This window comes from Bombina bombina, chromosome 1 (assembly GCF_027579735.1).
Source record: "Bombina bombina isolate aBomBom1 chromosome 1, aBomBom1.pri, whole genome shotgun sequence".
Classification (NCBI taxonomy): Eukaryota; Metazoa; Chordata; class Amphibia; order Anura; family Bombinatoridae; genus Bombina; species Bombina bombina.
Genome location: NC_069499.1, coordinates 1295089431 through 1295103826, shown reverse-complemented (window position 1 = coordinate 1295103826; position 14396 = coordinate 1295089431). Strand labels below are relative to the sequence as shown.

The following is a 14396-nucleotide window of genomic DNA, read 5'->3' as shown; positions in this document are numbered from 1 at the left end:
AGTTTAGTTTATTTAATTGTATTTTTAGATAGATATTTGTTGTTTATTTAATTTATTGATAGTGTAGGTGTATTTGTAACTTAGGTTAGGATTTATTTTACAGGTAATTGGGTAATTATTTTAACTAGGTAGCTATTAAATAGTTAATAACTATTTAATAGCTATTATACCTAGTTAAAATAATTAACAATTTACCTGTAAAATAAATATAAACCCTAACATAGCTACAATTATTAATTATATTGTAGCTATCTTAGGGTTTATTTTATAGGTAAGTATTTAGATTTAAATAGGAATATTTTAATTAATAATATTAATATTAGATTTATTTTAATAAGAGTTTAGTTAGGATGTTAGAGTTAGATAGGGTTATTATACTTAATATATATATATAATATAATAACGATATTAACTATATTAACCCTAATATAATTAGGGTTAATATAGTTAATATAGCTGGCGGCGGTGTAGGGGGATTAGAATGGGGTTAATACATTTATTATAGGTGGCCCCGGTGTAGGGGGATTAGATTGTAGGCAAAAGAGCAGTTTACTTTGTGACAAAGCCCCGCCAAAAGCCCTTTTAAGGGCTGGCAAAAGAGCTGAATTCTTTGGGGCATGCCCCGCAAAAAGCCCTTTTAAGGGCTGGCAAAAGAGCTGTTACTTTGGGGCAATGCCACGCAAAAAGCCCTTTTCAGGGCTATTTGTAGGGTTAGACTTAGGTTTAGTGGTAGGGATAGTTTAGTATTTTAGGGGTTAAATAATTTAATATAGATGGCGGCGGGGTAGGGGGATTAGATTAGGGGTTAATAATTTTAAAATAGATAGCGGCGGGGTAGGGGCTCACTTTAGGGGGTAGGTATGGTAGATGGCGGCGGTGTTAGGGGCTCACTTTAGGGGTTATAGATTTAATATAGCTGGCGGCGGTTTAGGGGTTAATGAACAACTTTCTAATTTACTTCTATTATTTATTGTGCTTTCTTCTCTTGATACCCTTTGCTAAAAGGTTTATCTAGGAAAGCTCATAAGCAGCAAAGAACCTAGGCAGCTGCTGATTGGTTGCTGCTTATATATACCGATTGTCATTGGCTCCCACATGTGTTCAGTTAGAAAACAGTATTGCACTGCTGCTCCTTCAACAATTGATAATAGGAGTAAATTAGAAAGTTGCTTAAAATTGCATGCTCTATCTGAATCAAGAAAGAAAAAAAATGGGCTTCATATACCTTTAAGTATTCTTATTTTACAGCATGTTTTTACATCTGCATAAAATGTGTGTACAGTACTGTTAATATATATATATATTTACACACACAACAGTATTCCCACTACTCCTGGACAAGTTCCTTTAACATTGAATGGACCATCGAATATTCACACGCACACACATATCTTGACAAATAAGAAATTGCAACATAAATAAAACTTTCACCCTATCTTTGGCCTTGAATAGACTAGAATATTTTCCTCTCCTGACCAGTAACTTTCTTTTCATAACTAGAAGGCACTACTGATAATTTTCCACCCTGTGCAAATATATCATTTTTAAACGTTGCATTATTTCACCCTCCATGGCGCTGCCATTACGAGTTTTTGAAAAGCCGCCTTGTGTGTGCGATATGGTTGCATTAGGCTCCATACCGCACAAATACATACGCTGCTTTGACGTGCTCGTGCACGCTTTTCCCATAGACATCAATGGGGAGAGAGTGTTAGAAAAAAACCTAACCTGCGATTGCGGAATGAAAAACTCCGTAACGCAACCCCATTGATGTCTATGGGGGAAAAAAGTTACATTTAAACACCCTAACATAAACCCCACGTCTAAACACCCCTAATCTGCTGCCCCCAACATCGCCGACACCTACATAAAGTTATTAACCCCTAATCTGCCTCTCCCGACATTGCCGCCACAGAAATAAAGTTCTTAACCCCTAATCTGCCGTTCCCGATATCTCTGCCAATATAATAAAGTTATTATCCCCTATTCCCCCGCACCCCAACATCACCCACACTATAATAAAGATATTAACCCCTTTCCCGCAGCTCCTTGACAGCGCCGCCACTAAAGTTATTAACCCCTAAACCTCTGGCCTCCCACATCACCGCCACTAAATAAACCTATTAACCCCAATACCGCCAGCCCCCCACATTGCAAAACACTAAATCAAACTATTAACCCCTAAACCTAACAACCCCATAACTTTAAATTAAAATTACAAGATCCCTATCTTAAAATAAGTAAAAACTTACCTGTGAAATTAAAAAAACCTAAGTTTAAACTATATATTAAACTAACATTACTATTATACTAAAATTAAAATAACTATCAATTAAATAAATTAAATTATAAATTAAAAAAACCTAACCCTACTAAAAAAATTAAATCTACAATTACAAAAAATACTAAATTACAAAAAATAAAAAAATACTAAAGTGCAAAAAATAACAAACACTAAATTACGAAAAATAACAAACGAAATTATCCAAAATAAAAAAATTACACCTAATCTAAGAGCCCTATAAAAATAAAAAAGCCCACCAAAATAAAAAAAAACCTACCTACAATAAACTACCAATAGCCCTTAAAAGGGCCTTTTGTAGAGCATTACACTAACGAAATCAGCTCTTTTACCTGTAAAAAATACAAAGACCCCAACAGTAAAACCCACCACCCAACCAACCAAAATAAAAAACCTAACTCTAAAAAAACCTAAGCTACTTATTGTCCTGAAAAGGGCATTTGTATGGGCATTGCCCTTAAAAGGGCATTCAGCTCTTTTTCATTGCCATTAAAAGAGCATTTAGCTCTTTTAAGAAAGCCCAAAACCCTAATCGACAAAAACCCCACCCAAAAAAAGTTTAAAAAAACATAACACTAAGCCCCAACGATCCACTTACAGTCTTTGAAGTCCGGACATCCAGGCGGCAAGAAGTCTTCATCCATCCAGGAGGCGTCTTCTATCTTCATCCAGGCGGCATCTTCTATCGTCATCCCGGCGGCGCGGAGCGGCTCCATCCTGAAGACATCCGGCGCAGAGCATCCACTTCATACGGTCGCCGCCGTATACTGAATCTTCAATGCAAGGGAGCCTTTTCAAAATGGCGTCCCTTGCATTCCTATTGGCTGATTTGATTTTGGAAATTCAAATCAGCCAATAGGATGAGAGCTACTGAAATCCTATTGGCTGTTCAAATCAAACAATAGGACGAGAGCTACTGAAACTCTATTGGCTTATTTGAATAGCTCCACGCCAGATTTCTTCAGGATGGAGCTGCTCTGCGCCACCAGGATGAAGATAGAAGATGCTGCCTCGATGAAGATAGAACATGCCATCTGGATGAATAAAGACCTCACCACCTGGATGAAGACTTCTTGCCGCCTGGATGTCCGGACTTCAAAAACTGTAAGTGGATCGTCGGGGGTTAGTGTTAGGTTTGTTTTTTACTTTTTTTGGGTGGGTTTTTATTTTAGATTAGGGTTTTGGGCTTTCTTAAAAGAGCTAAATGCCCTTTTAAGAGCAATGAAAAAGAGCTGAATGCCCTTTTAAGAGCAATGAAAAAGAGCTGAATGCCCTTTTAAGGGCAATGCCCATACAAATGCCCTTTTCAGTGCTTAGGTTTTTTTTAGAGTTTTTTTTATTTTGGGGGGTTGGTAGGGTGGTGGGTTTTACTGTTGGGGGTTCTGTATTTTTTTACAGGGAAAAGAGCTGATTTATTTAGGGCAATGCCCTACAAGAGGGCTATTAGTAATTTATTGTAGGCAAGGTGTTTTTTATTTTGGGGGTGCTTTTTTAATTTTATAGGGCTATTAGATTAGGTGTAATTGTTTTTGTTTTGGATAATTTCGATTGTTATTTTTCGTAATTTAGTGTTTGTTATTTTTTGTATGTCAGTATTTTTTATTTTTTGTACTTTAGTATTTTTTATTTTTTGTAATTGTAGATTTTTTTTTAGTAGGGTTAGGTTTTTTAATGTGCAATTTAATTTATTTAATTTGTAGTTATTTTAATTTTAGTATAATAGTAATGTTAGTTTAATTTATAGTTTAAATTTCGTTTTTTTTATTTCCCAGGTAAGTTTTTATTTATTTTAAGATAGGGATATTGTAATTTTAATTTAAAGTTAGGGGGTTGTTAGGTTTAGGGGTTAATAGTTTCATTTAGTTTTTGGCGATGTGGGGGGCTGGCGGTTGAGGGGTTAATAGGTTTATTTAGCAGTAGTGATGTGGGAGGCCAGAGATTTAGAGGTTAATAACTTTATTTAGTGGCAGCGATGTTGGGGAGCGGCGAAATAGGAGTTAATATCTTTATTACAGAGTGGGCGATGTTGGAGTGTGTGGTAATAGGGGTAAATAACTTTAGTATAGTGGCGATGATGTCAGGGAGCGGCGGAATAGGGGTTAATAAATTTTATTAGTGGCGGCGATGTTGGGAGGGGCAGATTAGGGTTAATAACTTTAAAATAGTGTTTGCGATGCAGGAGGGCCTCGGTTTAAGGATTAATGGGTAGTTTATGGGTGTTAGTGTACTTTGCAATAGTTTAGTTATGAGTTTTGTGTAACAGTTTTGTTGCATAAAACTCATAACTACTGGTCTCAGATTGTGAAACGGATCATGCCGGTATAGGTTGTAACGCAAGATTTTTAGCCTCACCACAAAACTTGTAATGGCAGCGCTTTGGAAAGTGCGGGACTGGCGTTGCATTACAGGCTTAAAGGCTTGCGGTACACGTAATGGTTGCGTTGCTGTTTTAACGTTGAAATGGCAATTTTATCAGCGCTAAAACACGAACGCAAAACTCGTAATCTAGGTGATTGTGTTTTAATTGAAATGATCATATCACAGTTTGTATTTTCCATTTAGTAAAATGCATCAGAACACAAGGATAGATATAAAGTAACAATTTGCTCGCATTGGAATCATAATGAAAGAGACATAAAAATTCCCAATTGAAGATGTAAACACAAACATTAAGGAAAATGTTTTCAAATGAATACTGCACAGCAGATAAAGAAGTATATACAAAATCTTCTGCATTGCTGTAAAATATTTCTGTGATGTTTTAGAAGCGAGGCAATTGGAGCGTGAGTTTCTGGAATTATCTTAGAATTACCTTATGGAAGACAGGTTTGTTATTGTTCACATCATCCACTCTCACAATGACTGTGGTGGTGCTTTTGAGGCTTTGAGAACCACCAGAGGAATTGTCATCAGTTGCAGTCACGTAGAGAACATATTCTGTCTCATGAAGCAAAGGAAGCAGACTTGAACGGAGGCGAATCAGCCCTGTGAAATTGAGGATATATTCATTAACTCAGCTAAATGTGCAATTTCAATCAATTTTTTTTTCTAAAGCTTTACTGCAAATTCAAGAGATAGCAGACTGGTTTAATGTCCTATACCCAACATTCTTTGAATTAATGTAAATCTTTTACTGTAATAATGTAAAATAAAATTAATATGCAAAAATGTCACAAACATAGTATCAAACATACATCCATATTTATTGGTATGCGGTTTTTTTTTAATAAATCAATGTAGGAATAAAGTATAGTAAGTTGAGTTAATTTAATTAAATTAAATAAAAATGTTTTTTACCCCCATGCAAGTTACACTTAAAACATGTGGCAATTTTATTGAGCAAAATGTTGAAGTATAGTATCTAAAATTGCAACTGTAATTATTAGTACTTTGATTCATGACATCATCATGTGTTACCATTACATCATCACTTGTTACCATGAAATCTTCCCTTCTAATATTTCTCACACCCATTTCTTCCACTTTCTACAAAATATCACCCATACAGATTTTTTTAACTTTACCCAGCAAACATGATAGAGCATCAAATATTATAGGTCAGCAGCTTTCTCTCTGAACCCTTCACAGTTCATCAACCATTATAGATCCTCTCTCAAAATACCCCTAATAAATTATCACCTTTTATCTAATTATTTTGTTTATTTCTAAACTTTGTATGTCTTAGCAGTGGTATTGCTACACATTGGTTAAGAATTACAGATCTGTTAAGATATGTTTTGAGTTATCACAAAGGTTAGGTATTTGAATTAAAGTTAGTATTGGGGTTATGGCTAGGGATGGGTGAATGGAATATGGTGAATGTGCAATTTAATTGGTGATTGCTGATTGGTGGCTAAAATGTAGCCACCAATCAGCCAGCGCTACCCAGGTGCTGAACCAAAGATAGGCCGGCTCATAAGCTTACATTCCTGCTTTTTTAAATAAAGATACCAAGAGAACGAAGACAAATTTATATTTGGAGTAAATTAGAAAGCTGCTTAAAATTCCATGTTCTATTTGAAAATGTGGGTTCAGTATCCCTTTAAGCAGCAAGTCAGGATTCTTGTCCCAGGATTTGCAAGGGAGTGTGCATTTTAAGGAGGTTTACTATAAAATCTTACAACATTTCAGTGAACTCTCATGAGATCACAGCAAAGCAGTGAATGACCTCAGCACTCCTGATGCTGATTGCCTATTGTTTTTTGTTTTGTTTTTTGTCTTTCAAATTGCAGCCAGACAGCAGCTGAAGTATAACCGTTCACAGAGCACTTACACTGATGAGCTGAATAAATTTTGAGGTAAAATATCTTCCCTTTATACATAGAGATGTTCAGGTGATATTTTCATGTTAGCTTTTTACAGTTATGCTACATCACTAGTGATTTAGCATGAGTATCATGTCCCTTTAAAGATAGCATTTGAAATACTATTGCATTAAACAAATGTTTGAATGTTGTATAAACATTCGAAATTCAAAACAAACAAATGTGTTCAAATTCGTTTAATTTTTTTAATGTTGCAACACATTCGCCCGTCCCTAGTTATGGCTTAATTGTTCTGACAGAGAAGCTTTAAATGTTTTGGCACTTCATCTAAAATAAATAAAAACAATTAAAAAAATGCTCTGATGTAGCACTGCTGAGCTGTTCCTAAGCAGGACACAGCTGATAATTGCCGGCTACATGAACAATGTATTGCAGCTCCCAAGAAGGACATTGTCTATATTTTTAACCCCTTGTAGCAAGTTGAAAATACAGTTATGAGTGAATATTCTTACAATAATACAATTATCTATGCATTACACTATTATATATTAGTGCAGCTATGTCCCTTTAACAGTGTTAATGTTGTCATGCCAACCACATTATTTCTTTTAAATAACAAACAAAGGAAATCATGAAATAAGTGTAAAATAATGTGTACACTCTAATAATCTTCCTATTTCAGTAAATGAAAGCATCTGTGTCACAAGTATTTGACACTTTTACCTTTCTGAGGATCAATAACAAAGTTTCCTTCTTGGTTTCCTCCCACAATTTCGTAAGTAACGCGGTCCCCATCAGGATCAAAGGCATGTACTGTAGCTACAAGGGTGTTAGGACCAGCATCCTCTGCAACAAATGTTCTGTATCTAGAATATGAGAAAATAAACTCCTCAAAAATCCAAGATCAAGCAGTTAATTAGTCATTTTATTTAACATTGCTAACATTTTAGGTTTCCCCTATACAAGGTAGATTAAATGTATAAATAATTTAAATAATTTTATTACATGCTGAAGATCCCTCTGAAACCACCAGCCATTGTTCTCAAAAACGTGTCTTTTCAAATTATCTGAGCCTACAGGAACAGACCTCTCTCTCTGTGTCTCTCTCTCTTTGTTTCAAATCACTACTGCCAGATTACGAGTGGCAGGCTAACATTTACGCAGCTGTTTGTGCGCGTTGTATGTAGCGCTCGTATTACAAGTTGAACATAAACGCAATCACTTAAGCGCAATTAAAGTTAATGTGTGTTGGGCTAGAGCATCCTCAGAGCTCTGGTAAACTGCTAGGCTCGCCAGAAACACGGGCCCTCAAGCACCATACAAAGCTTGATAGATAGGCCCCATTGGGTTAGCAAGAAAACATTGAGTAGAGGGTAGTGCGCTAAAAAAAAGTTGCACTAAACATAACATAAGTACATTCAAAATTATAGTCCAACTCATATAAACACTATTTGATAAAAAATATTTGCATGAATATTACAAAAATGTTCTAAGCCTTAAAAAAGTATTACCTTATTTTATTTTTATATATAAATAAAAAAACATTTTTTAATTACTTTGAATTACATATTTTTTTATGGGAAGAACATTGTAGTAAAATATGCGTAATGCGATTTGTGTTTTGCGCTTTAGGTCTAACAAGGTGTCGGGTTAGCGCGCATGAATTATTACAAATCTCAAAGCGAGTTCTTGAAATATTAAATATTAAAAAATATTAATAATAATTATTATAAAGAAATGTATACAATAAAACAAGGTCACAGTAAAATAAAACACTGATGACTGTGATTGGCTGTTTGTTTTGGGGGGGTTTTAACCAGGCAGTTGAAAGGAAAAAGAATATCAGTTGAATTTATATTAGTTTTAAATAAAGAAAATTCCATAACTTTTTTATTCTCAAAGTTGCATCAAGGATAAATGAGAATACAGAAAGGAGTAACACGCCCCTTTAACTGGTACGGTTACATGAATAAACCTTCATAAAAACACATTTGACACTTGTCATCAAAACTGAATACTCAATCAATTAGCCACCAGGTTTTAGTCACATATTAGCCACATATATTTTGTTTCATGCAAATCTGGCACACACAAAAAAAAGTGTGAAAAAGAAAAACACATTGCTATAATTTTGTGCATGTTTACCAAATGTACAAATGCAGATATACTATTGCAATTCAAGCTGATGAACTAATTCACACAATGGTCTTTCTTATTGGAATGGAATACCAGAGAAAAGAAAGCCAAATACTATCAGAGCTACATTTTTACAATCTAATATTTAATAGAATGGAAAAAGCGCATGGATGGTTATGTCTGCTCCCTCTATATTGTATGATCGCAATTACACAAAGACTAAGAAAAACTTATTTTTTTGCACTAGACTAATGGACAAGAGCATTGAGATTTTGTTCAGCAATTCAGCAACAAATTGTAGCCCTGAGGCCACTGTCTAAACTGAGAGTTTAACAAGCAAATTGATTTTAGCCGAGAAGAGGAGAACGGAGAGAGCTGAATCTGAGGCCCCTTAAGGCACAGGAGATTTATACGAATAAGTAGGCCACAATCGTATCAGTAACAAAAAGCTGAAGTTTGTGTTGACAGGGTGGAATAGAATGGTACCTCTCAGCATATCGCTTAGTCTCACACATTAATGGAGGGAAAAAAGCTTCAGGGAAACAAATAAGCAGGCTTACTATACGTGTTTGAGACAACTATTGTACAGCAAATGCAGCAAAGTACACTTGTCATTCTACCTGTTTCAAAGCTTCACAGTGAATTACAGCAATTTGCTATAATAAGGTTATCCATAGAAGTGTCCCAAAAGTGAGTGACCACTTTATTTCTAACTCTACAATTTCCACTTTGTGACTACAAACACTACTCTTCCAGAAAACTAGAACATATTAATAATTCAAATCTTATGATAAATATTGTATTTAATACCCATATCAACCAAGCAAAAATGAACAGCATTGCTATGTTGTGGGAATTCAATATTTAATTTTGATTCTTGACCTCTGTTTTCTTTAGTTGTTTTTTTTGTCTGTTTGATTGTTTGTTTTTTGTTTAGGGATGTTCATTTGTGATAGATGTTCTACATAGATACATAGATTTTGATAGCAGATAAGAACCATAGGCCCAACAAGTCTTATCTAGTTCATAGCCTATCCTTATGCTTATCCCAGGCATTATTGAAGTACCACACAGTGTTTGTCATTACCACCTCTAATGGAAGTTTTTTCTAACAAATCAACCACCCTCTCTGTGAAGAATTGCTTCCGCAAATTACTCTTGAACTTACTACCCTTCAGCTTGAGATCATGACCCCTTGTTCTTAAATTTTTCTTTATATGAAAAATACTCACAGCCTCAGCTTTACTAAGCCCATTAAAGGGACACTCAATCAAAATTAAACTTTTATTATTCAGATAGAGCATGCCAATTTAAACAACTTTCCAATTTACTTCCATTACCAAAATGTGCACAGTCTTTTTATATTTACACGTTTTGAGTCACCAGCTCCTACTGAGCATGTGCAAGAATAAGTGTGTATGCATTTGTGAATGGCTGTTGGCTGTCACATGGTATGTGTATGAATTTGTTATTGGCTGATGGCTGTCACATGGTACAGGGGGAATGGAAAAAGACATAACTTTTAAAATTGTCAGAAAAAAATATACACTTATTTGAAGTTCAGACTAAGTGCTATTGCATTGTCTTGTTATCTTGCATTTGTTGATTATGCAAATCTACTGTGTTGACTGGTCCTTAAATATACTTGAAAGTTACTATCATATCACCTTTTTCCCTTCTCTCGTCTAAGATATACATATTTATGTCATTAAGCCTTTCCTCGTAAGTTTTATTTTTTTGAACAATATACCAGATTTTAGTTTGTCTATATCCTTCTTAGGATATGCCCTCCAGAACCGTACACAATACTTAAGATGAGGTCTAACTAGGGATCTGTAAAGTGGCATACGAACCTTATTGTTTCTGCTGCAAATACCTCTACCAACCAATCATTCTACTGGCCTTAAACACTGCAATACTACATTGTTTATTACATTTTAAATGATCTGAAATAATAATTCCCAAGTTACGTTCCTCTTTTGTAACAGTCAGGAACAATCTTACAATGATTTTGATATCACTTCTCATTTGGTCCACCCCTCCTGGAACACCAACTCTATTACAAATTTTTATGTAATCTGTAAACAGACATACTTTAAACAAAACAGGCTCCAGAACCGACCCCTGAGGAACATCACTAGTAACTTCCCCCTCTACTGAATGTACTCTGTTTACTAAGACATACTGTTGTCTATCTTTAAGCCACCGTTCTACCCAGTTCACAGTTTTTAAGTCTAGACCAAAAATATACAGTTTATGAACTAGTTTGTTGTGTGGTACGGTGTCAAATGATTTGCTGAAATCTAAATATTCTACAGCAACTGTTCCACCCTAGTCTAATACTTTTGTAGATAATCAAATGTCAATTAAATTATTCTGGCATGATCTCCCTGAAGTAAAACCATGCTGATTTTGTTCCTCTAAATTGTTTGTCTTTATGTAAGTTATAATTAATTCTTATAAGAAATATCTAACGCCTAGATTACGAGTTTTGAGCGCTATAGGGAAATTAACGAATGCAACAAAAGTGGTGTTATTTAATCCCCTATAGCGCTGCCATTACAAGTTTTTAAAAAAAAAAACAGGCTTGTGTGTGCGATATGGGTTTTTTAAGGTCCATACCGCACAAAAAACAAGCGCTGTTTTAACGTGCTCGTGCATGCTTTCCCCATACACATCAATGGGGAGAGCAGGTCAGAAAAAAGTCTAACACCTGCGATCGCGGAAAGAAAAGCTTTGTAACGCAGCCCCATTGATGTCTATGGGGAAACTAAAAATACCATTTAAACCTAACACCCTAACAAATTCCACATCTAAACACCCCTTATCTGCCGCTCCCAATATCGCCACCACCTAAATAAAGGTATTAACCCCTAATCTGCCGTTCACGATATCGCCGCCACTATACTAAAGTTATTAACCCCTATTCAGCCGCACCCCATCATCGCCGCAACAATATTAAAGTTATTAACCCCTAAACCTCTGGCCTCCAACATCACTACCACTAAATAAACATAGTAACCCCTAAACCGCCAGCCCCCCACATAGCAACAACCTAAATTAAACTATTAACCCCTAATCCTAACATAACCCTAACCCTAAAACCCCCTAACTTTAACATATTTAAAATAGAGCTGAATTAAACTTACAATTAATAACTAAATAAACCTATTAACCCCTAAAATGCCAGCCCCCCACATAGCAACAACCTAAATTATACTATATTAACCCCTAAACCTAACCCTAACGCTAACGTAACCATAACCCTAACCCTAACACCCCCTAACTTTAACATAATTAAAATATAGCTAAATTAAACTTACAATTATTAACTAAATAACTCATATTTAAAACTAAATGCATACTTACCTGCAAAATAAAACCTAAGCTAGCTACAATATAACTAATAGTTATATTGTAGCTAGCTTAGGTTTTATTTTTATTTCACAGGTAAGTTTGTATTTATTTTAACTAGGTAGACTAGTTAGTAAATAGGCCTTTTGTAGGGCATTGCCCTAAGTTAAACAGCTCTTTAGCTACAAAACCCCCCACCCCCTAACAGTATACAACCCCCCACCCCCCAAACTACCAAGGGCCCTTAAAAGGGCCTTTTGTAGGGCATTGCCCTAAGTTAAACAGCTCTTTTGCTACAAAAAACCAAAACACCCCCTAACAGTATACAAACCCCCACCCCCCAAACTACCAAGGGCCCTTAAAAGGGCCTTTTGTAGGGCATTGTCCTAAAGATAATAGATCTTTTCCTACAGAAGAAAAAAAAACACCCCCTAAAGAAATACATTACACAAAATAACAAACAAATTATCAAAAACAATAAAAATTATTCCTATTCTAATACCCATTAAAAAAAACACCCCAAAATAAAAAAAACTAATCTAGAACAAACTACAATGGCCCTTAAAAGGGCCTTTTGTAGGGCATTGCCCTAAATAAATCAGCTCTGTTTATGAAAAAAAAATTACAAACCCCCACCCTCCCAAACCCACAAAATAAAAAAAAAATATCTAAAAAACCTAAGCTACACATTGCCATCCAGGCGACCTCTTCAATCTTCATAACGGCGGCAAAGTCCTCATCCAAGCGGCGAGAATTCTTCATCTAGACGGCCTCTTCAATCTTCATCTAGGCGGCATCTTCTATCTTGATCCCGGCAGTGTGGAGTTGGTCCATCCTGAAGACATCCGGCGCGGAGCATCCTCTTCAAACGGTCGCCGCCGTACACTGAAACTTCAATGCAAGGTACTTGATCAAAGATGGCGTCCTTTGCATTCCTACTGGCTGAAAAATTAGAATCAGCAAATTGGAATTAGAGCTGCTAAAATCCTATTGGATGTTCAAATCAGCCAATAAGATTTAAGCAGCTCTTATTTTATTGGATGATGAATCAGCCAATAGAATGAGAGCTGCTCAAATCCTATTGACTGTTCAAATCAGCTAATAGGATATATATACATATATATATATATATATATATAGTCTCTAAAAGCAAACAAAATACTAAACCTATTACATAAAACATAAAATCACATCAGTTATTAAATAATAATATAAAAACAAGCTCATACACATATTAATCCCATTTTGAATCAATTACAATATATTTAATTGCATGTTGACATTTTTAAGAAAACCCTTTATTTAGTGAGACATCACACGGAACGACGACGTTTCGGTCACAAACTGACCTTAATCATGTTAAGGTCAGTTTGTGACCGAAACGTCGTTGTTCCTTGTGATGTCTCACAAAATAAAGGATATTGATACACATCTCATGGTGCTGCTGTCTTTCATATATTGCACTTTATTGGGATCTGTGCAGGGTCTTGACAGTGTGCACCTGGATACTGGCAGTAAGTGCTGTGCTATTTTCTATGATTGACATTTTTAATAACCCATAAACATGATATATAAATTAATAGGATTCAAAATTGTGTCCTAAGAACTATTACATAAACGGCTGAATATCTAAATCTAGATTCAATCCTTTTGGTTTCAAGGTATCCAATTTGAAAATCCAAAAGGATTCCTGCTTCCTCAGTCTCAGTAATCTGTCATTCACAGTAGTAGGAATGAAGTCGATAACCTGAACACTTAAAGAAGCAGGATCCCCATTGTGAAATTAAAAAAAGTGACAGGGTATACTATGTTTTACTAATTTCTTAGTGGGGTCCCTAGTAACCCTGGTCCTGCTCACCCACATGTGAGCAAATAGACCACATACTTGGAATCACAATTACATTTACTTTTGATATCAATTTTTTTGTGTCTTTGTTGAATTAAAAAATTAATTATCATTATTTATATGTTTACACATATTACAGACAGTTTTGCCACATTTGAATGCCCCTCTGCTTTGTTGTAACCATCATTCATTAGTATTTCCAGATGATGTTGGTCTTAAGCTACTTGGTGCTAACAATTTTTTAAAGTTTCTATTTCTTCTATATATGATTCTTGGGGCATCCTCCAGTTTCTGACCCAAAATTGGATCAGACTTGAGGATGCTCCAAAGTTTTCTGATGATTTCCCGTAGAAAAGGGGCTCCCTCTGTATAGGTGGTCATAAATTTATATGAATGGCCACTCTCAACTACTCGTGGTTGTTGAGAGCCAGTAAACAAATCGGCTCTATTCTTCTCCGGGGCCCTAATCTTAGATTTGTCTAATAGTGAACGA

The 14396-nt window shown here is 35.4% G+C and overlaps 1 protein-coding gene across 1 annotated transcript in view; it reads right to left on the bottom strand.

The window, feature by feature from the left end:
* The window catches only part of LOC128664432 (neural-cadherin-like), a 183018-nt gene that overhangs the window by 92327 nt on the left and 76295 nt on the right, over positions 1 to 14396 (bottom strand). The window contains exons 7-8 of the mRNA XM_053719265.1: positions 7291 to 7433; positions 5115 to 5287 (exon numbers count right to left, since the gene is read on the bottom strand). Coding sequence (XP_053575240.1) covers positions 5115 to 5287; positions 7291 to 7433 — 316 coding nt within the window. The remainder of the gene's footprint in view (positions 1 to 5114; positions 5288 to 7290; positions 7434 to 14396) is intronic.